The sequence below is a fragment of the Somniosus microcephalus genome, chromosome 12 (assembly GCF_052327205.1).
Source record: "Somniosus microcephalus isolate GS21.2 chromosome 12, FLI_Smic_1.0, whole genome shotgun sequence".
Classification (NCBI taxonomy): Eukaryota; Metazoa; Chordata; class Chondrichthyes; order Squaliformes; family Somniosidae; genus Somniosus; species Somniosus microcephalus.
In genome coordinates, this window is record NC_140998.1 from 119,943,298 (window position 1) to 119,968,613 (window position 25,316).

Consider the following 25,316-nt stretch of genomic DNA (forward strand, 5'->3'; position numbering starts at 1 on the left):
ACATGCCCCTAAAGAGCAAAAATTCCACTTGTACAGTTAAGAAACCATGGGCTGGATTTTGCCAGCGGAGGCGGGTTCGCATCGGGTTCACTGTTCGGTGGGTTCCGGTCCTGCTGCCAGTTTCAGCCACACTGAGATAACGATTTTGAGTTAACTGGGCTTATTAAGCCCGCCGTGCGCGTTGCCCGGCCCAATCAGTGGGTTCGGGTCTGCTGCTCGCCTCTGCTGGTGTCTTCGATTCAGCTGCATTTAAGGGGCCCATGCAGCCTTTGGGTTTTATTCACTTTCTGATGCTCCTCAGTGGTATTGTTTGCGAGATGACTGCTGCAAGAACCAAGGCTTCTCCCCGCTTTGATGATGACTCCCTCCATGCTCTTGTGGAGGGAGTAAGAGGGCGCAAGGAGGTTCTGTTTCCCTCCAATGGACAGAGGAAGCTTCCTCAGCAAACCAAGGCAGCCTGGCTGCAAATTACTGAGGAGGTGAACGCCAGGTGTTTGTGTTCACGCACCTAGGTTCAGTGCAGGAAAAGGTTCAATGACCTGCTACGCTCAGCAAAAGTGAGTATAACATCACACTTACCGTCAATCTGCACCCCATCTCCTCTCGTCACCAGCACTCTGCATTGTCAACCTACTCCTGCACATCCCAACTTACCCTTACGTCCCTTGCACACTTAACCATCCCTCTCTTTCTATGTACAGAATCACTTCACTATTCTACTATGCACCCCTCACACTCGCTCTCACTGTTATGCAATGACAACAACTAACAACACACAGGGAGGGCCCTTGGTATTGGCACCTCACTCCATCTTTGTCTCCCTCTAAGCATCTATGCTATGGATTCTCTACACTCACTCCAACATTCTCGCTCAAACTCCACTTGTGTCCCTCATTGCAGGAAAAGAGAGCCCACAATAAGAGGGAGGGGAGGAGAACAGGAGGAGGGCCACCTTCCATGGTGCGTTTAACCAACGCTGAGGAGGCTGCTATTGAGATCATCTGAGGTGCAGAGGAGCTGGAAGTGAGGGACGGAGAGACAGGCGCAGTAGAGCAAGCTGGTGACAGAATAGATTTGCAGCCCTCTCATTTAGATTTCATGAGTGACTGATATGGCATCTGATGTTCATACAGATTGAGTTCTGATCATCTGCACAATGGGATGTGTCTGCTACGTTAATATCACATGTCTATAACTCATACCTTTACTCCGCCACAGGATCATCAAGAGCCCCCCTCCCCACTGTCCAGGAGGAAGAGCAGGAGGACTCCTCAGAGGAAGCTGCAGCCTCTGAGGGAGCAGCGTCAGCAGAAATGAGTGCACCCAGCACCAGCGCAGAGACACACACCTCGATGGGTCCTTTGCAAGATAGAGTAGTGTTGTCACCTGGTGTATCACAGCTCACAAGTGAGCATCAGCAGATGGTGGAGACAGGGACAGCAGTGGAGCGTCCTCGTCAGAGGGCGCTGAACGCTCCAGGCTCTGCTCAGCTGCATGTGGACGCTGTGCCTCTGGGGCCATCCAGAAAGAGAGTGGTGCTGGAGCTTCAGGAACAAGTGCAGGAAGCTCTGACAGGGTTTGCAACCACGGTAACTGTGAGTGTGCAGAGAATGGAGGAGTCCATCTCAAACATGAGCAATGCCATGGTGCACGCAATGGCGAATGTAGGTGCCGCCATGGAAAGGATGGCAACCTCCATGGAGGACATAAATCGTCAGACACAGCAGAACATGGTAACACTTCTAAATAGATGGGCATCTATGGAGGATAGATGGGCATCTATTGAGGAGAGAAACCAAAGGTGCATGGACATCCTTGTTATGAGGACTGTCAGTACAGAGACGGGTCCTCATGGCTCCATTGATGTGCAGCAAGGTGCTCTCCAGCTACTTGCTAGCAGTGAAGTGCGGGTGACCCATGAGAGGGATGTTGGTGGTCGACCACAAGGAAGTGTGGGCTCCTCTCCAAGCGCTCACACGACCATGCCACTGCGGAGCCCTCAGTCAGAGCCCCAGATTCCTCACCCAACTGAGATGACCGTCTCAGCCCCTGCACAGCCGCAGGAGAAGCAGACTGTTGCGAAGCCCTCCCAGGCTCCCAAACCCAGAGGACGCCCGCCAAAGGCGTCTAAGCAAGCGCAGCAGAGAAGTGAGCAAGCTGCCGCTACATCTGCTGAAGCCACAGGGGAAGCACCACATAGAAGCATGCAGAAGAGAAAGTTAACACACAAATAATCACAAGGATAGTCACTTGGGTGTTTTGATATAATGCAAAGTTACATTTCTCATCGTTATTTCAATTGTATTAAAGAAATGCGATGTCTAAGATTCAAAGAGTTGGCCTATGTGTGCTCAGAAATGGAAGTTGCACATTGAGGGGTCAGGGCGTCTTTCATCTGTAGTGATGGTGGGGAGAGTGATAGGAATGCACAGTTTATTGTACAGATGCTGTATGGTGTGTACTGAAGGTCGTGCAAACACTCATTTCCATGTGCCAGCCACATGTGTTTGCTGCGTAAAGCTACGTGAATCTGGCATGGATTAGTGTATCCCTTGCCTCACAGCCAGCAATGTGCTTGCGTGCTGATGGCACTGGCACAGCCGCCTCTGCAAGGTTTTCTTCATCTGCCGCCTCATTTGGCTCCACCTCCTCCCCCTCCTCCTCCTCCTCCTCTGAAGAGGAGGAGGAGGCTGTGCGCTGAGCCACTTGTTCCTCAGGCAGTGGTAAGCCACGCTGCTGTGCGGTGTTGTGCAGGGCACAGCAGACCACGATGATTCTGGAGACCCTGGCTGGTGCATACTGTAGGGCTCCACCAGATCTGTCGAGGCATCTGAATTGCATTTTGAGCAAGCCGATGGTTTGCTCTATGATGCTTCTGGTGGAAATGTGGCTCACATTATAGCGATCCTCAGCTTCGTTTGATGGCCTCCTCATCGGTGTCATTAGTCATGTCTTCAGGGGATAGCCCTTGTCTCCAAGGAGCCATCCGGAAAGTTGTGTTGGCGGATTGAACAGCTGAGGCACAGTGGAAAGTCTCAGCCTAGGCCTTTGTCACTGCTGCTCACTCATGTTGAGGAAGCTTATCTTCGGCCTGTAAACCCTGTGCTGGGGGTATCTCCTGTGGCATGGTGCAGCCCTGCGCTGACCCCCTGTGCCCTATGCTGCATCAGATGGATGAGGAGGAGCTTGGCGCTCTTGTTGTTGGTGCTGCTGTTGTGCCTGGTTCTGCTGCTGCCGCGGCTGCTCTTCCAATGGAAGGCCAATGGAATCTTGGCTTTTATTGCAAGGGGGATGGAGTATAAAAGCAGGGAAGTCTTTTTGCAGTTATACAGGGTATTGGTGAGGCCACACCTGGAATACTGCATACAGTTTTGGTTTCCATATTTAAGAAAAGATATACTTGCTCTCGAGGCAGTTCAGAGAAGGTTCACTCGGTTGATTCCGGAGATGAGGGGGTTGACTTATGAGGAAAGGTTGAGTAGGTTGGGCCTCTACTCATTGGAATTCAGAAGAATGAGAGGCGATCTTATCGAAGCATATAAGATTGTGAGGGGGCTTGATCGGGTGGATGCGGGGAAGATGTTTCCACTGATGGGTGAGACTAGAACTAGGGGGCATAATCTTAGAATAAGGGGCTGCCATTTCAAAACTGAGATGAGGAGAAGCTTCTTCACTCAGAGGGTAGTAAATCTATGGAATTTGCTACCTCAGAGAGTTGTGGAAGCTGCGACATTAAATAAATTTTAAAAGGAAATAGACAGTTTCCTAGCTGATAAGGGAATTAAGGGTTATGGGGAGCGGGCAGGGAAGTGGACGTGAGTCTAGGTTCGGATCAGCCATGATCCTATTGAATGGTGGAACAGGCCCGAGGGGCCGTATGGCCTACTCCTGCTCCTACTTCTTATGTTCTTATGTTCCTCCGATTCTGAGGACCAGGATGAGAGGGTATAAATGATTCCCATTCTGCTGGTATATATCTCAGTTGAGGAAGAGATGTTATAAGCACTCAATGTGGGGAGAGGGCTTTCCAAGGAGGTCACAGTGCATATGGATCTCAGATTAAACACTTACAACCTCAATACACCTGGAAAATGTGTTCCAAAACCTCAAAACACAAAGTTCTGGCATCTGAAAGTGAACTCATGTTACAGGTCAGCTTTTATGCTGCAGTTACTGCTGTCAACTATTCAGCTTGTTGCTAAACCCAACACAATCAGCTGGCGTGTTTGTCGCACGATGTGGAACACGCTGAAAATGTTGCAAAATGGGAAGAGCCTCTCAAAATAGGATTATCCAGGCAGTTAACAAGCTGTTAACTACCTTAAGTGGCTTTCCTACCGCTTGGTGTTGGGCCTGGTCGGAACTCGCAGACCCGACACTCTGTAAAGTTGCGTGGATGCAGGATGGCGGCGGGTTCGCAACCTGTCGTCAATCATTTTGACTTTAACTCCGGACCGCTTCCAAACCCATCCTCTGAGCGCCGGCAAAATCGCGACCATGGTCAACATGGGAGGTAAGATGCAGTATTAAGCTAAAGGAAGTGACTTATACAAATGCCCAGGAAAGTGGTAATCCAGAGGAATGAGAAATATTTAAAAAAAATAAAGGCACGCAATGAAAATATTAAGAGCTGCAAAAAGGGAATACAGATAAAAACTTGCAAGTAATATAAAGGCTAATAGTAAAAGATTTTATCAATATATTAAGAGTAAGAGAGTGACTAAGGGAGATGTGGGCCTATTAAAGACAGGCACACGTCATACGGTAATAGATAACATGATAATGGCAGATTTATTAAACAAATACTTTGGCTGGAATTTTCCCGCTACTTTGCGTGCAGGTTTGGAAGTGGATCAGCAGTAAAAGTTGCAGGAATTGCAAGCGTATCAGGAACGCGCCATCATCCCGCCTCCTCGCATCTTTAACTCAAGCGTGTTTGCCAGCGCGCCAAGGACCCGAACAGCAGAGGCGGTCAACCTAATTAATCTAATTAAATCCTTGTTGTGAGACACTTAACATGGATTTTAACCAGATCTTTTGAATTTCACTGGATGACCACGGGAATCACGCAGCTCGGGAACCACGTCTGTCCACCTGAGGTGGAAGCTCAGGGGCCATTGATCGAGGTCATTAATGTAGAGAATGGAAATCCCAATAAATACTCCCTCATGACACCTGCTTACTTGCCTAAGGGAAAGGCTCTTGCTGAGTGCATTTTGAGCACAGATTTAGGTGTCTAGAGTTTGTAACCTTTCTGCAACCTGTCTTTTCTGCAACCGTGGAAGCCACTCTCACCATATTGCTAGTAACTATCACAACATTGATAGATTGGTCCTCTGATCTCTACTTGACCTGCCATCTATTACATCAGCATGGGTGCTGCTTATACTGTCTCACCTTGGTCCTCAGAATCAGACCAGGATGAGCCCCACCAGCAGCAGCAGCAACAACACCACCAACCTTCCTCTCAACCACCTGATGCTGCACAGGACAGAGGGCATCAGCGCAGGGCTGCACCACGTCGGAGGCGATACCCCCAACACAGGGTATACAGGCAGAGGATGAGCTTCCTCAATATGACTGAGCAGCAGTGCCAAAGGAGGCTCAGGCTATCGCGCCAGGTCGTCACAGACATTTGCAGCTTGATGGAGCAAGACCGGCAGCCCAGAGCACCCGATGGACACACCTTACCAGCGCCCTCAACTTCTTCGCCTCAGGCTCCTTCCGGGGATCTGCAGCAGACATTTGCGGCATCTCGCAGTCGGCTGCCCACAGATGCATCACACAGGTCACCGATGCCATGTTTAGCAAGTCAGCCAATTATGTGAACTTTACCACTGATGAAGCCAATGTTACTGAGTGTGCACTCAGCTTTGGAGCGTTATAATGAAAGCCACATGTCCACCAGATGTGTCATACAGCAAACAATAGGGATTCTGAAGATGCGCTTCAGATGCCTTGACAGATCTGGAGGAGCCCTTCAGTACACACCAGCCAGGCTCTCCAGAATCGTCGTCATCTGCTGATGACAACAGTGCGCAGCAGTGAGGATTAGCACAGCATAAGCAAGGCGCAGAGCTCACAGACTCTTAGGAGGAGGAGCAGGAGGAACCTGAGGTCCAGATCCCACCAGCACTGGAGCACATTGCTGCCCAGGAGGCTGGGGATCATGGCCAGATTTAGTTAACTTCCTACATTGCACACATGTCGTTGCCACGTGCTGTGCCAAGTCTCTTCCCCCCACCCCCACCCCCCACCCACTCCCTGCCCCAACAACATCATAAAGCATCCCTACAATGAACAAACCATTCCTTTCACACTGACCCCCATTGCTGGAGGTAACGTTATTTCTCACCATTCACTCCAACTCACAAAGCCACTTCCAAAGTAGCAGACAAAATTGGACATGGCCGGAAAGTGGTGAAAATAAATACTTATATATGTGTGATAACTGTAATGGAACCATAACAATACCACTTCTTTATACATCCATGTGCTTACCCTTGTGCATCTACTTCTGTGTCATTTTTCATTTACGTGTGCTTTTACGAGGTGCACCCCCTGTAGCTTCAGCAGAGGTAGAGGCAGGCTGCTCACTTCCTTGTTGCGAATGCTTTGACACTTTTGGCAGACGTCCTCTGGGTTTTGGAGCTTGTGAGGGCCCCGCCAAAGTCTGCTCCTCCTGCCACTGTGCAGGGGTAGACTCGGCCATCATGATCCGAGGAAGCATCTGGGGCTCTGACTGACGCTGGGGGGCAACGGGGTAGAAGTGGGAGCGCTATGAGAGGAGCCCCCACTTCCATGTCCCCTCTCGCCATCATCCCTTTCATGGGCCACCCTCACTTCCCTGCTAGCAAGGAGCTGGAGAGCACCTTGCTGCACAGCAGTGGGGTCATGAGGATCCAAGTCTATGTTTAGATCCCTCCTAGAGTTGAGGTCTATGAGCCTCTGCCATCTGTTCTCCATAGCTAGCATATGCTCATGTGAGTTGCGCATTAACTGTTCCATGCAGGTGGCCATCCTTTCCATGGAACAGTACATCGTCGCCATCGCCTGTGACATGGTGGTGCTCATGTTGGGGATGGACTCCTCCATTCACTGCACATTTGTAATCATCGCGGCTGCAAAACTTGTCAGAGCCTCCTGCACTTCCTGCTGCACCTCCAGGATCGTCCTCTTTCTGGATGGTCCCCCGAGGCTCAGCGTATGCATGCAACTGAGCAGAGCTGGGAGCGTCCTGCACCCTTCGGCAAGTAGTCTCTACTGCTGTCCCTGTCAACACCATCTGCTCTTGATCACCTGTGAAGCGTGAGACACCAGGTGACAACATGATTCTATCTCGCACTGGACCCACCGAGGTGTGCCTATCTGTGCTGGTGCTGGGTGCGCTTGGGTCTGGTGACAGTGCACCCTCAGAGGCTGGAGGTTCCTCTGCGGAGTCGTCTTCCTCCTCTGGCTGGACAGTGGCAGGGGGCTCTTGATGGACCTGTGAGAGAGTAAAGAGATGATTTAGAAATGTTAAATTAAGAATGGGTAACTATACCATTATGCACATGATGAACATTCACTGGCTGCTGACATCAGTCACCATATGAGTGATTGCTGTATGCCATGTGGCTGTATGAGATGTAATTCTGTCACCAGGTTGCTGAGAGATCCCCCTCTCTCCATCTCCCACCGCCAGCAGCTTTGCAACTCTTGAGACCTCCAGGGCCACCTCCTCTGCTGCAGTTAAAGTGCTGAATGATGGAGGACCACCTTTGGTTCTCTCCCTCTCCCTGTTGTTGTGGGCTCTCTTCTCCTGCAAGGAGAGAAAGAAGAGAAGTTTGAGTGAGAGTAATGGAACGAGTGTAAGGAATGTGTGGGTTACATCTGTAGAGGGTGACTGAGAAATGGCCTCTTTCTGTGGTGTTACTTGGTATGATTGCATTAGGATGAGGGTGAGTGTGAGGGGTGGTTCATCAGATGGGGATGTGAGTATGCACATAGAGAGAGGGATGGGTGGATGTGCAAGGTATGTTAGTGTGAGTAGTGATGTGCAGGAGTAGGCTTGGGAAGGCAGAGTGATGGGGATGTGGTGACGGGCATATCAGGATGAAGGTGAGTGTGGCTTTACACTCACCTTTCCTGATCTCATCAAATCATTGAATCTCTTCCTGCACTGTACCCATGTCTTCCTGATGACATCCCTGCTGTTGACCTCCTCAACAACTTGAAGCCAGGCCCTTTTGGTCTCTTGAGGAGGTTTCATCTACCCATCAGCAGGGACAAAGACCTTCCTGCATGCTCTGACTCCCTCCACAAAAATATGTAGGGAATCATCCGAAAAGCTGGGTGCATCCCTCTGTCTTTGTGAATTCATTTTTCTATTTCTCAGCAACAACACATTGCTCTCCAATACTTGCTCCACACTCCTACATGAACCTTTGATTGTGATGTGACCAAGGCTGTTTTAAATAGCCCCGCTGGAAATGAGTCATCGATGATGTCATCAGACCTGCACCATTTAATATGGCCAGGAAACGCGCATGTCTGATTTAATAGGGGCCATTACGCTAAAGTCGCTCTGAAGAGGGGGCTGATCAATACATCACTGTACCGACCCACTTCATGGCCCGCATGCACCCGACCCGAATTGATAGGGAAAATTCTGGCCTTTGTATCCATTTTCACACAGAGGAAGAGGATAAAATACCTGTCATAGAGGGGAACCTAAAAATAAATCAAGAGGAGAAAGTTACTATGTTCAATATTAGTACGAAAACTGGTAATGGAGAAAATAACGGAACTTAGGATAGATAAATTTCCAGGACCTGATGGTTTTCACCCCAGGGTATTAAAAGAAGTAGTTGAGGAAATTGCAGAAGCATTTGCTATAATCATCCAAAGCTCTCTTGATTCAGGAATTGTGTCGTTGGGCTGGAAAATTGATAATGTCACTCCTTTATTTAAGAAGAGTGGGAGAGAGAAACCAGTTAACTAGAGGTCTGTCAGTTTATCATCAGTTGAAAGGAAGCTACTAGAATCTATCATTACGGATAAAGTGACTGAACACTTGAACAAATATGAGCTGATCAGAGAGAGCCAGCAGAGTTTTGTTAAAGGTAAGTTATGTCTGACAAATCTAGTTGAATTTTTTGAGGAGGTCACTGGTAAGGTAGAAAAAGGAGGGTATATAGATGTTATCTACATGGACTTCCAGAAAGCATTTGATAAGTTTCCAGACAAAAGATTATTGGCAAAAAATGAGAGCACATGGAATTGGAGGTAGCCTTTTGACTTGGGTTAGAAATTGGTTGGTAGGTATGAGACAGAGCATGGGGATAAAGAGTATTTACTCAGATTGGCAGGATGTGACAAGTGGTGTTCCCCAGGGCTCTGTTCTGGGGTCTCAAATTTTCACCATATTTATTAATGACTTGGATGTAAGAATAGAGAGTTGTGTATCCAAATTTGCAAATGAGACTAAATTAGGAAGACAATAAGTACTGCAGATGGGAGCAGGAAGTTGCAAGGGGACATAGTCAGATTAAGTGAGTGAGAGAAATTATAGCAGATGGAGTTTAATGCGAGCAAGTGTGATGTCATTAATGTTGGACCTAAGAATGATAAATCGGAGTATTTTCTAAATGGTGAGAAACTAGGAACTGTAGAGGAGCAAAGAGACTTGGGAATTCAAGTACACAAATTATTTAAAGCTAGTTGACAGGTACAAAAAGCAATCAAAAATGCTAATCGAATGATGGCCTTTATCTCAAAAGGGCTGGATTACAATGGGGAGAAAGTTATGCTCCAGTTGTATAGAGCCTTGATCAGACCCCATGTGGAGTACTGGGTTCAGTTTCGGGCACCGCACCTCAAGAAATATATATGCCTTGGAGAGCATGCAACACAGATTCACCAGAAAGATACCGTGCTTAGAGGGTTAAATTATGAAGACCAGTTGCATAAAGTTGGCTAGTATTCCCTTGAGTGTAAAAGATTGAGGGGTAATCTGATCGAGGTGTTTAAAATGTTAAAAGGATTCGATAGGGTAGGTATAGAGCAACTATTTCCTCTGATAGGGGAATCAAGAACAAGGGGGCATCACCTTAAAATTAGAGCTAGGCCATTTAGGAGGGAAATCAGGAAGCACTTTTTCAACTTAAAAGTAGTAGAAATCTGGCATTCTCTGCCCCAAAAGGCTGTGGATGCTGGGTCAATTGGAGATTTCAAGACTGAGATCGATAGATATTTGTTAGGTAAGTGTATCAAGGGATCTAGAGCTAAGATGAGTAATGTTCTTAAAATACACGATGTGAGGAGGAACTGACACAAACCTACATCCTATGAGTTCGAAGTACAACATGTTGGAGCTCCAACTTATGATATCATATGTTGTCTTTGCTCTACAGCATTTTAAAACTTATTTTCTCAGATATTGTATAATATATCCAAAATATATGTGTTGAGATTCTAAAAGTATTGAAACAGAAGCTGGATCTATAAAATCTGCATCAATGGAGATACAATAGTCAGAACAGTTAGGTTAGAACTGTCCACAAAGCAATATTTTGTCTCACCAGACTTAGCAAGGTTTGAGCCCCAACCTCCCTCCCCCGACTGAGCAAAATTTCAGCCGACTGACCTCCCTTAGCCCAGCAAATGTTCAGCCCCCTCAAACAACCCCCAGCAAGATTTCAACCAGATTTCTGCCCCTCCGATGAACAAGATTTTGACCTCCTGCATTTCTCATTCCAACCCACCTGCTAGCTGATAAACCCTCCCCCCCACACACACTGGCTGCAGATGCAGTTGCAGGCTACCCCTGCTTTGATTCATTTTCCCATTTAGAGTAAACCATCCAACTGCATTTCCCATCCATAGCACCTAACCACTCCGCTATATTTCTTCTCCCCAATGGCTGACTGTTCGAAACTACAGATCGCCTACCTCCACTGATATGAATAACTTTTCCTGAACACTCCCTTCCTCTCCCCTTCCACATCCCTTCCTTTTCCAATATCTCCTCTCTCCCACCTCCCTCACTTACCTTTGCCTTTCCCTCTTCCCCTCCCTCCTCTTCCCTTACCTGCTCTCCCCTTCTTATTTACCTCCTCTTCCTTTCCATCATCCCATTCCCTCCACATTGGTTCCATAATCCGCACCGTCTGACTCTGTTTGATATGAAAAATTCAAATTGGTCTGGCATACCCATGTACGTTGCCATGGAGATCAACTCATATATTAAAAATCTTACATCTGCACCCATTTCCTGTCAGTTTTTTCCATCATGAATTAATATGTCCACATATAATGGAAACTGCCTATGTCAACTTCCCCCACAGTGGAGTTGCCAAATGGGTACCACTGGCAGGATGATGTATTTACAGTGTAACAAGTTTATATAGGCAGTTTCTATTATTATTGAGGACAATCTATAATGTAAATATAAAAATAAGGACAGAATACATAACTTTAAAATGGGGACTGAATTACATAGGCGGGCCGTGGTCCTCTTATTCCCCGGCCTATAACATCCTTTACCTGAAGATTATATTTGGTCTTGACTCTGCATGCACAATGCCATGGGAGATCAACTAGTATGTTATACATTTGCAAGAATGGTACTGGGACTCATAGTCAAATATTCAAACATAACTTAATTGCTACAAATTATGTTCCACCTTTAACAATTCTTTCACTTTGGGTCCAATCAAGTTTGCATATCTTTCCCCTCCAATTCCATTCTTACTCCTCATCTCCTAAAGGTGTTGACTCACAGTGGGGTACAATATAATGAGTGATGGCAGCCCTTTGGCATCTCACACAAAATGTTATTCTTCATGTGTATAGCTGTACAGTTAGTGTTGAGGATATTTGGTTTTGGAGGACACGACAACTGAGCCTGATTCTGTCCCTATGTGATATAGACACATGAACTTACTAATAAATCAATACTTCCCTTTACATAATGCTTTCTCACAGTAAAACATTTCAAAGTGCTTCATTAATAAATTAAGTTTTTTTTGGAAGTCCAGTGACTATCGTTATGCAGGCAAAACTCCAGTTCATCAAGAGCAAGAATCCTGGCCAATTTTTAACTTCCCTAGCTTGGTGCCTCTGTAGCCCTGAATGAAGATTGGCTAACAAAGCACAGACCAGCAGTCTGGAGTCTTTTGTAGTGCATTTAACATCTGAGCGACCAGGGCCACTACTGGACCTTGACTATAGTCAGTCAAGGAACTCAAACCTTGATGAGATGAACCTTGATGAAGAGTGAGTTCTCTCGTCCCATGAGTTAGAAATAGTGAGGTTTGACTGGCAGTGCTCATTACTATTTTATGATTGTTCTTTACAGATGTATAGATAACCCAGAGATTTTTTCTAGATTTTATATATATTTAAATTTATATAGCCCCTGTGCAGCGCTGTGTGCCTAATCACTAATGAGCTGACCTTGCCAGATAATGTGATGGATTGCTGGTTGTCTGTTGTATGCTTTTCCAGCATAGGAGCGAGGAGTATGGGGCAGGGAGCACCAAGGTGGAGTGTCAGAAAAAGCAGGGGGGCCTGGATTCCTTTTTCTTTTGTAATGCAGCGTCCCTTTCAGCGCCTGTTCCAAATGTGCCCTGTGCAGCTAAGAGCACTGCACAGGCACTCTAACTGCATTATAGGACAACTGCCTAACTTAAATTAAAGGGGCCTATTGAACCTTGGACATAGTATATGCGGATGTTCCACCAACATTGGGTGCATTAAATTTCTCAGGCCCATCATATTATCTGCCCCATAATGTAATATTGTATCTACTTATATTATGTAAATAAAGTACAATACAAACTGCAGACAGCTAGAGAATTTCATTTTTTTCAGTAAGCTCTTTGTGAAATCATTTTAATCATTTAAGAATTCCAGCAATGTAAAATAAGGATAACATTGTTTTTAATGTTAGATTTTTCTCTTTTTCATTGGTCCATTTAGTGGGGCTGTAACATATGCATGGCTTCTTGGTCATATCCTATATGTAAGCTTTTAGTGCAGCATATGTGACATCTACCCCCTCAGGCCTGGGGAACCATGAAGAAGAACAAGAGGGAAACAGGAAGTGGGCAAGTACGGAAGCTTCAAATCAGACATATGATTAATAAAAGCACTCCCAAATCTGGTAAGGCACTTCCAACACATTTTATACTCCTAGAAAGGATATGAGAAATAAATTGCTGTTTGATAGGCATTCCTCTCTCATGTCAACTATCCAAACCCTCTCTCTCTCTCTCGATTGCAACTTTTCTGATCTCTCTCTATTTTATTGATTCTACTTTGATCAATGCTCCTCTGAACTTTCCTCCTAAGCTCCAAATGTGCTATAGTACACAATCTTCTTCATCCATACAGATTTGTGGTGTTGAAATGAAGACTTATTTCACAGCTTTCTAATTTAGTTCATTCCTTCCCAGATCAAAACAATAGACTTCTCTCAATTTTACCCTCCCTTCCAACAATCTTCATGCTTTTAAAAGCCAAGCTTGGCATCACCCAGTCACTACTTTTTGATTTACCTCCTCTTCTCTTTTACTTTTTCAACCTTGATGGGGACCTATACAATAGGTCTCGGACCTTCACTATGGATTCTCAATAAATTAAAATAAATGAAACTTTGTTACAAATGTACAATTCAAATCTTAAATGAAAGCTACCAAATACAAAATATACACCATAAAGAATATCACTAAAAATATATTCATGTTATGATTGCCAAGAAAAATAGAGTTGAAAGATTTATACTCCTAGTTGACCCGATGGAGCAATGTGTACCATGGGATGGAAGCATACAGCTTTGCAACTATGATTTTTTCATGTTTTGAATTGACTGTCTCGGCTGTGAAGGCATGGAGCAGATGCCATGTGTTTACTCAGAGGGGGAGAGAAAATTTTGGAGGACTTGTTATCCAGATCACTTTCCAGCAGCTAGTAATGGCAAATATGTGAGAAGAGGCATCGAGCTAAAGAATGCATTGAAAGATCCAATCGTGGGAGAAAGAAACTTGAATTTTTTTTTGATTCGTTCATGGGATGTGGGCGTCGCTGGCAAGGCCAGCATTTATTGCCCATCCCTAATTGCCCTTGAGAAGGTGGTGGTGAGCTGCCTTCTTGAACTGCTGCAGTCCGTCTGGTGAAGGTATCACAGAATCACAGAAACCCCAGAGTGCAGATAGAGGCCATTTCGGCCCATCGAGCCTGCACCGACACATATCCCACCCGATCCCCGTAACCCCTACACATATCCCACCCTATCCCCGTAACCCCACGTATTTAATCCCCCTAACACTAAGGGTCAATTTATCATAGCCAATCATCCTAACCCGCACATCTTTGGACTGTGGGAGGAAACCAGAGCACCCGGAGGAAACCCACGCAAACACGGGGAGAATGTGCAAACTCCACACAGACAGTCACCCGAGGCCGGATTCGAACCCGGGTCCCTGGCGCTGTGAGGCAACAGTGCTAACCACTATGCCACCGTACTCCCACAATGCTGTTAGGGAGGGAGTTCCAGGATTTTGACCCAGCGACGATGAAGGATCGGCAATATACTTCCAAGTCAGGATGGTGTATGACTTGGAGGGGAACTTGGAGGTGGTGGTGTTCCCACGTACCTGCTGCCCATATCCTTCCAGGTGGAAGAGGTTGCGGGTTTGGAAGGTGCTGCCGAAGAAGCCTTGGCGAGTTGCTGCAGTGCATCTTGTAGATGGTATACACTGCACTCACGGTATGCCAGTGGTGGAGGGAGTGAATGTTTAAGGTGGTGGATGGGGTGCCAATCAAATGGGCTGCTTTGTCCTGGATGGTCAGAGTCATAACAGCACAAAAGGAGGCCATTCGGCCCATCAAGTCCATGCTGGCTCTCTGTAGAGCAATCCAGTCAGTCCCATTCCCCCGCTCTATCCCCGTAGCCCTGCACGTTTATTTCCCTCAAGTGCCTATCCTGTCTCCCCTTGAAAACATTGAGTATCTCCGCTTCTACCACTTCCATCGGTACGAATTCCAGGTCATCACCACTCACTGCGTAAAAACGTTTTTCCTCACCTCCCCCCTGTATCTCTTGCCCAAAACCTTAAATCTGTGTCCCCTAGTCCATGTACCATCAACTAGTGGGAACAGTCTTTCCCCGTCTAGCCTATCCAAACCCATCATAATCTTGTACACCTCTATCAAATCAGTCCTCAACCTCCTTTGCTCTAATGAAAACAAATCCAGCTTCTCCAACCTGTCCTTGTAGCTAAGATCCCCCCATCCCCGGAACCATTCTGTAAATCTCCTCTGCACCCTCTCAAGGGCCTTCACATCCTTCCTAAAGTGTGGTGACTAGAACTGGACGCAATACACCAGTTGTGGCCTAGCCAGCACTTGATAAAGGTTCAGCATAACTTCTCTACTTTTGTACTCAATACCTCTATTTATGATGCCCAAGATCCCATATGCTTTGTTAACCATTCTCTCAATATGTCCTGCCACCTTCAGAGACCTATGCACATTAACTCCCAGGTCCTTCTGTCCCTGCACACTCTTTAAAACTGTGCCATTAAGTGTATATTGCCTCTCCCTGTTCCTCTCCCCATTTCTGACCTTATGTTAGAGGGAAGGTCATTGATGAAGCAGCTGAAGATGGTTGGGCCTAGGACACTGCCCCGAGGAACTCCTGCAACGATGTTCTGGGGCTGTGATGATTGACCTCCAACCACCACAACCACCTTCCGTTGTGCTAGGTTTGACTCAAGCCAGTGGAGAGTTTTCCCCCCGATTCTCATTGACTTCAGTTTTACTAGGGCTCCTTGATGCCACACCCGGTCAAATGCTGCCTTGATATCAAGGGCAGTCACTCTCACCTCACCGAACAGGGAAGAAATCTGCAAGTGATAGACATTTGTTTGTTACTTATCGACTGCTAGTTCTATATATTTGAATAGGCCAATATTATATACTTTTTATTATTTTGTGGGCATCAGGATATTGGATCAGAATTGGTGCATTGTTTCACCATTCAAAGCAAACCCCTTGTTTTTGAAATAATATTCCCTATTATTTTAATTTTGTTTTTTTGCATCTTTGCAAACCCTCTTGCTCACTATTTCTCAAGTAAGAGAGCAGGCAGGCCACTTGCTCCTCTCAAACAGCTCCTGAACTGATTGTGAGGAAATGCATGTGAGCTATGAAGGTTGATGTATTCTACATTTCCCTCAGTTTCTGTGGTAAAATAGCCTCCATTAGACCAGGAACTGATCATACAGGGAACCAGAAGGGAGAACCCACATCCTACTATGGTGTGGTTCAGTATGTTACTGCACCAATTAACTCTATAGGCATTCATAAAAAACAATCATTCAGTTTTTCAAATTTCAAACTTAGTTACTTTTTTTCCACACCCAGAAGTCATTTTCCCACAAGCTTCTGATTATTCTGACTTTTCAGGTCTAAGTTGGTGAGCTAATACTTTCATGTAGTATCAAAAATCAACATGTGACTTTTAAAATATCATTCATATGCATAGAATAACTACAAACAACAAGAATATCTAATCTAATTTCTGTTCCCTAACAAGTCGATTGCAAAGTTAGAACATTTATTTTATGAAAAGAACATATTAGCATTGTACGCTACTTCAGCGCTCACCGAAAGTATCTTTGATCTCAAATGCTCGTTAAACTTTTGGACAATGATTGTTTAGAAAAAGCAAAACTTCAGCTTTTAATTCTTCTGACAAAGTCTTTTAATAATACTTCAAAAGTCATGCAACATGATTATAAAGTGGTCAAAATAAATAAAATTGTTAAAAGGAGCTGTGAATTTGAAAAATAGTTGTTTCGCTTTAAATGGATTAGGAGCAAAATGTGAATTTTATTGTTTGGTTTTAAGCCACTATAATGTGCATTTAGTTTTGGCTGGGCTGACCAGTTGCTGAGCGCTCCCTGCACAGCGATGCGATGCAACCTCACTCACATTCAATTCAACTCAACTCCACTGTGTGTGTGTGCATTTATATCAGTGCGCGCTCTCACAGGCTCTGGGGGGGAGAGAGATTGGACCTACTTCCACATAGCTCATTCTGCAAAAAGCGATGGCTCTTCAGCACAGCCCACCAGGGTGCATTTGTTTCCCAATGACCAACCCAGCTGGAATCCGATGGCAAGAAGTCAACGTGAACAGTTTGCAATAGAGAGACGAGTTGGGTTGGAAGGAGGGGGGAGAGAGAGTAGTGGAAGGATACGAATAACAGAGTCTGCGTGTGTCGGTCATTGCTTCCGCCCAGATGATTTTTTTCCCCCCACTCTGCTCTTGCCGAGTGAAAAAAATGGAGTGAAAGCGGGATGGAGACTCGGAGTGGGAGCGGCAGCCGGACCCGGAGCAGAGCGGCAGCGGGGCCGAGGAGCGGGGACTGAAGCCGGGCCAGCCTTACACCCAGAGGAGCGGAGCGGGGTGGGGGAAGCGGAGGGTCCCTGGCCGCCAGCCCGCTGTGTTGCTGGGCGCCCCTCGCCCACCCACCCGGGGGTGGTTGTTGCTCCCCGGGCCGCCCGCCCGCTCTCTCTCTCTCCCTCCCTCTCCCTCTCTGCCGGGCTGTGCTGCACCCTGTCCACCCACACCCGCCCCCCCCCCCCGCCTCTTCCCCGGTCAGTCTCCCCGGTGTGATGTGGAGTCAAGCGGTCGAGGTGCTGCCCGGGCGGCGGGGAGCAGCCGCCACAACATGAAGGGGATGCTGCTGAGGATTAACGTGGCCATGATCGGAAGCCGGTGAAAGATGACCGAAGAGGCGAACCCGACCGAGTAAGAACCAGCGCGCTGCCCGAGGGGCTAATCCCCCCCACACAGCCCTCCCAACCCGCTACCTTCCCCTACCCCTATACACCCCCCTACCCACCCCTACCGCTACACACACCCCCTCCCTCTACACACCCCCTCCCTCCCAACCCGCTACCCACACACCCCCCTCCCTCCCAACCCGCTACCCACCCCTACCCCTATACACCCCCCTACCCACCCCTACCCCTATACACCCCCATCCCTCTACACACCCCCCTCCCTCCCAACCCTCTACCCACACACCCTCCTCCCTCCCAACCCGCTACCCACACCGACCCCCTACACACCCCCTACCCAACCCCACTACCCCAAACACCCCCCGCCCGCTACCCCCCTCCCTCACCCCCTTGTTCCCACTCTCACCCCCCCCCGTGTTCCCGCTCTCACCCCGCCCCCTCCCCGCGTTCCCGCTCTCGACCCCCCCGCGTTCCCGCTCTCGACCCCCCCCGCGTTCCCGCTCTCGACCCCCCCGCGTTCCCGCTCTCGACCCCCCCGCGTTCCCGCTCTCGACCCCCCCGCGTTCCCGCTCTCGACCCCCCCGCGTTCCCGCTCTCGACCCCCCCGCGTTCCCGCTCTCGACCCCCCCGCGTTCCCGCTCTCGACCCCCCCGCGTTCCCGCTCTCGACCCCCCCGCGTTCCCGCTCTCGACCCCCCCGCGTTCCCGCTCTCGACCCCCCCCGCGTTCCCGCTCTCGACCCCCCCGCGTTCCCGCTCTCGACCCCCCCGCGTTCCCGCTCTCGACCCCCCCGCGTTCCCGCTCTCGACCCCCCCCGCGTTCCCGCTCTCGACCCCCCCGCGTTCCCGCTCTCGACCCCCCCCGCGTTCCCGCTCTCGACCCCCCCGCGTTCCCGCTCTCGACCCCCCCGCGTTCCCGCTCTCGACCCCCCCCGCGTTCCCGCTCTCGACCCCCCCCGCGTTCCCGCTCTCGACCCCCCCGCGTTCCCGCTCTCGACCCCCCCGCGTTCCCGCTCTCGACCCCCCCGCGTTCCCGCTCTCGACCCCCCCGCGTTCCCGCTCTCGACCCCCCCGCGTTCCCGCTCTCGACCCCCCGCGTTCCCGCTCTCGACCCCCCCCGCGTTCCCGCTCTCGACCCCCCCGCGTTCCCGCTCTCGACCCCCCCCGCGTTCCCGCTCTCGACCCCCCCCGCGTTCCCGCTCGCGACCCCCCCGCGTTCCCGCTCTCGACCCCCCGCGTTCCCGCTCTCGACCCCCCCGCGTTCCCGCTCTCGACCCCCCCGCGTTCCCGCTCTCGACCCCCCCGTTCCCGCTCTCGACCCCCCCCGCGTTCCCGCTCTCGACCCCCCCCGCGTTCCCGCTCTCGACCCCCCCGCGTTCCCGCTCTCGACCCCCCCGCGTTCCCGCTCTCGACCCCCCCGCGTTCCCGCTCTCGACCCCCCCGCGTTCCCGCTCTCGACCCCCCGCGTTCCCGCTCTCGACCCCCCCGCGTTCCCGCTCTCGACCCCCCCGCGTTCCCGCTCTCGACCCCCCCGCGTTCCCGCTCTCGACCCCCCGCGTTCCCGCTCTCGACCCCCCCGCGTTCCCGCTCTCGACCCCCCCGCGTTCCCGCTCTCGACCCCCCCGCGTTCCCGCTCTCGACCCCCCGCGTTCCCGCTCTCGACCCCCCCGCGTTCCCGCTCTCGACCCCCCCGCGTTCCCGCTCTCGACCCCCCCGCGTTCCCGCTCTCGACCCCCGCGTCCGCTCGACCCCCCGCGTTCCCGCTCTCGACCCCCCCGCGTTCCCGCTCTCGACCCCCCCGCGTTCCCGCTCTCGACCCCCCCGCGTTCCCGCTCTCGACCCCCCCGCGTTCCCGCTCTCGACCCCCCCGCGTTCCCGCTCTCGACCCCCCCGCGTTCCCGCTCTCGACCCCCCCGCGTTCCCGCTCTCGACCCCCCCGCGTTCCCGCTCTCGACCCCCCCGCGTTCCCGCTCTCGACCCCCCCGCGTTCCCGCTCTCGACCCCCCGCGTTCCCGCTCTCGACCCCCCCGCGTTCCCGCTCTCGACCCCCCCGCGTTCCCGCTCTCGACCCCCCCGCGTTCCCGCTCTCGACCCCCCCGCGTTCCCGCTCTCGACCCCCCCGCGTTCCCGCTCTCGACCCCCCCCGCGTTCCCGCTCTCGACCCCCCCCGCGTTCCCGCTCTCGACCCCCCCGCGTTCCCGCTCTCGACCCCCCCGCGTTCCCGCTCTCGACCCCCCCGCGTTCCCGCTCTCGACCCCCCCGCGTTCCCGCTCTCGACCCCCCCGCGTTCCCGCTCTCGACCCCCCCGCGTTCCCGCTCTCGACCCCCCCGCGTTCCCGCTCTCGACCCCCCCGCGTTCCCGCTCTCGACCCCCCCGCGTTCCCGCTCTCGACCCCCCCCGCGTTCCCGCTCTCGACCCCCCCGCGTTCCCGCTCTCGACCCCCCCGCGTTCCCGCTCGCGACCCCCCCGCGTTCCCGCTCGCGACCCCCCCCGCGTTCCCGCTCGCGACGTTCCCGCTCGCGACCCCCCCCCGCGTTCCCGCTCGCGACGTTCCCGCTCGCGACCCCCCCCGCGTTCCCGCTCGCGACGTTCCCGCTCGCGACCCCCCCCCGCGTTGCCGCTCGCGACGTTCCGCTCGCGACCCCCCCCGCGTTGCCGCTCGCGACGTTCCCGCTCGCGACCCCCCCGCGTTGCCGCTCGCGACGTTCCCGCTCGCGACCCCCCCGCGTTGCCGCTCGCGACGTTCCCGCTCGCGACCCCCCCCCGCGTTGCCCGCTCGCGACGTTCCCGCTCGCGACCCCCCCGCGTTCCCGCTCGCGACGTTCCCGCTCGCGACCCCCCCCGCGTTCCCGCTCGCGACGTTCCCGCTCGCGACCCCCCCGCGTTCCCGCTCGCGACGTTCCCGCTCGCGACCCCCCCCCGCGTTCCCGCTCGCGACGTTCCCGCTCGCGACCCCCCCGCGTTCCCGCTCGCGACGTTCCCCGCGTTCCCGCTCTCGACCCCCCCCGCGTTCCCGCTCTCGACCCCCCCCCGCGTTCCCGCTCGCGACGTTCCCGCTCTCGACCCCCCGCGTTCCCGCTCGCGACCCCCCCGCGTTCCCGCTCGCGACGTTCCCGCTCGCGACGTTCCCGCTCGCGACCCCCCCGCGTTCCCGCTCGCGGCGTTCCCGCTCTCGACCCCCCCGCGTTCCCGCTCTCGACCCCCCGCGTTCCCGCTCTCGACCCCCCCGCGTTCCCGCTCTCGACCCCCCGCGTTCCCGCTCTCGACCCCCCCGCGTTCCCGCTCTCGACCCCCCCGCGTTCCGCTCTCGACCCCCCCCCGCGTTCCCGCTCTCGACCCCCCCCGCGTTCCCGCTCTCGACCCCCCCGCGTTCCGCTCTCGACCCCCCCCGCGTTCCCGCTCTCGACCCCCCCGCGTTCCCGCTCTCGACCCCCCCGCGTTCCCCGCTCTCGGCCCCCCCGCGTTCCCGCTCTCGACCCCCCCGCGTTCCCGCTCTCGGACCCCCCGCGTTCCCGCTCTCGACCCCCCCCGCGTTCCCGCTCTCGACCCCCCGCGTTCCCGCTCTCGACCCCCCCGCGTTCCCGCTCTCGACCCCCGCGTTCCGCTCTCGACCCCCGCGTTCCCGCTCTCGACCCCCCCGCGTTCCCGCTCTCGACCCCCCCGCGTTCCCGCTCTCGACCCCCCGCGTTCCCGCTCTCGACCCCCCCGCGTTCCCGCTCTCGACCCCCCCCGCGTTCCCGCTCTCGACCCCCCCCCGCGTTCCCGCTCTCGGCCCCCCCCGCGTTCCCGCTCTCGACCCCCCCGCGTTCCCGCTCTCGACCCCCCCGCGTTCCCGCTCTCGACCCCCCCCGCGTTCCCGCTCGCGACGTTCCCGCTCGCGACCCCCCCGCGTTCCCGCTCGTCGACGTTCCCGCTCTCGACCCCCCCCGCGTTCCCGCTCTCGACCCCCCCGCGTTCCCGCTCTCGACCCCCCCGCGTTCCCGCTCTCGACCCCCCCGCGTTCCCGCTCTCGACCCCCCCGCGTTCCCGCTCTCGACCCCCCCGCGTTCCCGCTCTCGACCCCCCGCGTTCCCGCTCTCGACCCCCCGCGTTCCCGCTCTCGACCCCCCGCGTTCCCGCTCTCGACCCCCCCGCGTTCCCGCTCTCGACCCCCCCCGCGTTCCCGCTCTCGACCCCCCCGCGTTCCCGCTCTCGACCCCCCCGCGTTCCCGCTCTCGACCCCCCCGCGTTCCCGCTCTCGACCCCCCCGCGTTCCCGCTCTCGACCCCCCCCGCGTTCCCGCTCTCGACCCCCCCGCGTTCCCGCTCTCGACCCCCCCGCGTTCCCGCTCTCGACCCCCCCCGCGTTCCCGCTCTCGACCCCCCGCGTTCCCGCTCTCGACCCCCCCCGCGTTCCCGCTCTCGACCCCCCCGCGTTCCCGCTCTCGACCCCCCCGCGTTCCCGCTCTCGACCCCCCCGCGTTCCCGCTCTCGACCCCCCCGCGTTCCCGCTCTCGACCCCCCCGCGTTCCCGCTCTCGACCCCCCCCGCGTTCCCGCTCTCGACCCCCCCCGCGTTCCCGCTCTCGACCCCCCCGCGTTCCCGCTCTCGACCCCCCCGCGTTCCCGCTCTCGACCCCCCGCGTTCCGCTCTCGACCCCCCCGCGTTCCCGCTCTCGACCCCCCCGCGTTCCCGCTCTCGACCCCCCCGCGTTCCCGCTCTCGACCCCCCCCGCGTTCCCGCTCTCGACCCCCCCGCGTTCCCGCTCTCGACCCCCCGCGTTCCCGCTCTCGACCCCCCCGCGTTCCCGCTCTCGACCCCCCCGCGTTCCCGCTCTCGACCCCCCCGCGTTCCCGCTCTCGACCCCCCCGCGTTCCCGCTCTCGACCCCCCCCGCGTTCCCGCTCTCGACCCCCCCCGCGTTCCCGCTCTCGACCCCCCCCGCGTTCCCGCTCTCGACCCCCCCGCGTTCCCGCTCTCGACCCCCCGCGTTCCGCTCTCGACCCCCCCGCGTTCCCGCTCTCGACCCCCCCCGCGTTCCCGCTCTCGACCCCCCCCGCGTTCCCGCTCTCGACCCCCCCGCGTTCCCGCTCTCGACCCCCCGCGTTCCCGCTCTCGACCCCCCCGCGTTCCCGCTCTCGACCCCCCCGCGTTCCCGCTCTCGACCCCCCCGCGTTCCCGCTCTCGACCCCCCCGCGTTCCCGCTCTCGACCCCCCCGCGTTCCCGCTCTCGACCCCCCCCGCGTTCCCGCTCTCGACCCCCCCGCGTTCCCGCTCTCGACCCCCCCCCGCGTTCCCGCTCTCGACCCCCCCGCGTTCCCGCTCTCGACCCCCCCGCGTTCCCGCTCTCGACCCCCCCGCGTTCCCGCTCTCGACCCCCCCGCGTTCCCCGCTCTCGGACCCCCCCCGCGTTCCCCGCTCTCGACCCCCCCGCGTTCCCGCTCTCGACCCCCCCCGCGTTCCCGCTCTCGACCCCCCCCGCGTTCCCGCTCTCGACCCCCCCGCGTTCCCGCTCTCGACCCCCCCCGCGTTCCCGCTCTCGACCCCCCCCGCGTTCCCGCTCTCGACCCCCTCCGCGTTCCCTGCTCTGCTCTCGACCCCCCCGCGTTCCCGCTCTCGACCCCCCCGCGTTCCCGCTCTCGACCCCCCCGCGTTCCCGCTCTCGACCCCCCCGCGTTCCCGCTCTCGACCCCCCCGCGTTCCCGCTCTCGACCCCCCCGCGTTCCCGCTCTCGACCCCCCCGCGTTCCCGCTCTCGACCCCCCCGCGTTCCCGCTCTCGACCCCCCCGCGTTCCCGCTCTCGACCCCCCCGCGTTCCCGCTCTCGACCCCCCCGCGTTCCCGCTCTCGACCCCCCCGCGTTCCCGCTCTCGACCCCCCCGCGTTCCCGCTCTCGACCCCCCGCGTTCCCGCTCTCGACCCCCCCGCGTTCCCGCTCTCGACCCCCCCGCGTTCCCGCTCTCGACCCCCCCCGCGTTCCCGCTCTCGACCCCCCCGCGTTCCCGCTCTCGACCCCCCCGCGTTCCCGCTCTCGACCCCCCCGCGTTCCGCTCTCGACCCCCCCGCGTTCCCGCTCTCGACCCCCCCGCGTTCCCGCTCTCGACCCCCCCCGCGTTCCCGCTCTCGACCCCCCCGCGTTCCCGCTCTCGACCCCCCCGCGTTCCCGCTCTCGACCCCCCCGCGTTCCCGCTCTCGACCCCCCGCGTTCCCGCTCTCGACCCCCCCGCGTTCCCGCTCTCGACCCCCCCCCCGTTCCCGCTCTCGACCCCCCCGCGTTCCCGCTCTCGACCCCCCCGCGTTCCCGCTCTCGACCCCCCCGCGTTCCCGCTCTCGACCCCCCCGCGTTCCCGCTCTCGACCCCCCCCGCGTTCCCGCTCTCGACCCCCCCGCGTTCCCGCTCTCGACCCCCCCGCGTTCCCGCTCTCGACCCCCCCGCGTTCCCGCTCTCGACCCCCCCGCGTTCCCGCTCTCGACCCCCCCGCGTTCCCGCTCTCGACCCCCCCGCGTTCCCGCTCTCGACCCCCCCGCGTTCCCGCTCTCGACCCCCCCCGCGTTCCCGCTCTCGACCCCCCCGCGTTCCCGCTCTCGACCCCCCCGCGTTCCCGCTCTCGACCCCCCCGCGTTCCCGCTCTCGACCCCCCCGCGTTCCCGCTCTCGACCCCCCCGCGTTCCCGCTCTCGACCCCCCCGCGTTCCCGCTCTCGACCCCCCCGCGTTCCCGCTCTCGACCCCCCCGCGTTCCCGCTCTCGACCCCCCCGCGTTCCCGCTCTCGACCCCCCCCGCGTTCCCGCTCTCGACCCCCCCGCGTTCCCGCTCTCGACCCCCCCCGCGTTCCCGCTCTCGACCCCCCCCGCGTTCCCGCTCGCGACCCCCCCGCGTTCCCGCTCGCGACGTTCCCGCTCGCGACCCTCCCGCTCGCGACGTTCCCGCTCGCGACCCCCCCGCGTTCCCGCTCGCGACGTTCCCGCTCGCGACCCCCCCCGCGTTCCCGCTCGCGACGTTCCCGCTCGCGACCCCCCCCGCGTTCCCGCTCGCGACCCCCCCGCGTTCCCGCTCGCGACGTTCCCGCTCGCGACGTTCCCGCTCGCGACCCCCCCCGCGTTCCCGCTCGCGGCGTTCCCGCTCTCGACCCCCCCGCGTTCCCGCTCTCGACCCCCCCGCGTTCCCGCTCTCGACCCCCCCGCGTTCCCGCTCTCGACCCCCCCGCGTTCCCGCTCTCGACCCCCCCGCGTTCCCGCTCTCGACCCCCCCGCGTTCCCGCTCTCGACCCCCCCGCGTTCCCGCTCTCGACCCCCCCGCGTTCCCGCTCTCGACCCCCCCGCGTTCCCGCTCTCGACCCCCCCGCGTTCCCGCTCTCGACCCCCCCGCGTTCCCGCTCTCGACCCCCCCGCGTTCCCGCTCTCGACCCCCCCCGCGTTCCCGCTCTCGACCCCCCCGCGTTCCCGCTCTCGACCCCCCCGCGTTCCCGCTCTCGACCCCCCCGCGTTCCCGCTCTCGACCCCCCCGCGTTCCCGCTCTCGACCCCCCCGCGTTCCCGCTCTCGACC

General features: G+C 55.8%; 1 protein-coding gene across 3 annotated transcripts in view; it reads left to right on the forward strand.

Annotated features, from left to right (window-relative positions):
• Positions 1-4,371: 4,371 nt before the first annotated feature.
• Positions 4,372-25,316, forward strand: part of spred1 (sprouty related EVH1 domain containing 1) — a 118,799-nt gene continuing 97,854 nt past the window's right edge. The window contains exon 1 of one of the 3 annotated variants that reach the window (XM_086003473.1): positions 4,372-4,513. In XM_086003473.1, coding sequence (XP_085859599.1) covers positions 4,404-4,513 — 110 coding nt within the window. In that variant the 5' untranslated portion in view covers positions 4,372-4,403. Of the gene's footprint in view, positions 4,514-17,027; positions 17,803-25,316 lie in introns of those variants that run through there. The other 2 variants (XM_086003474.1, XM_086003475.1) reach the window with 2 other exon arrangements.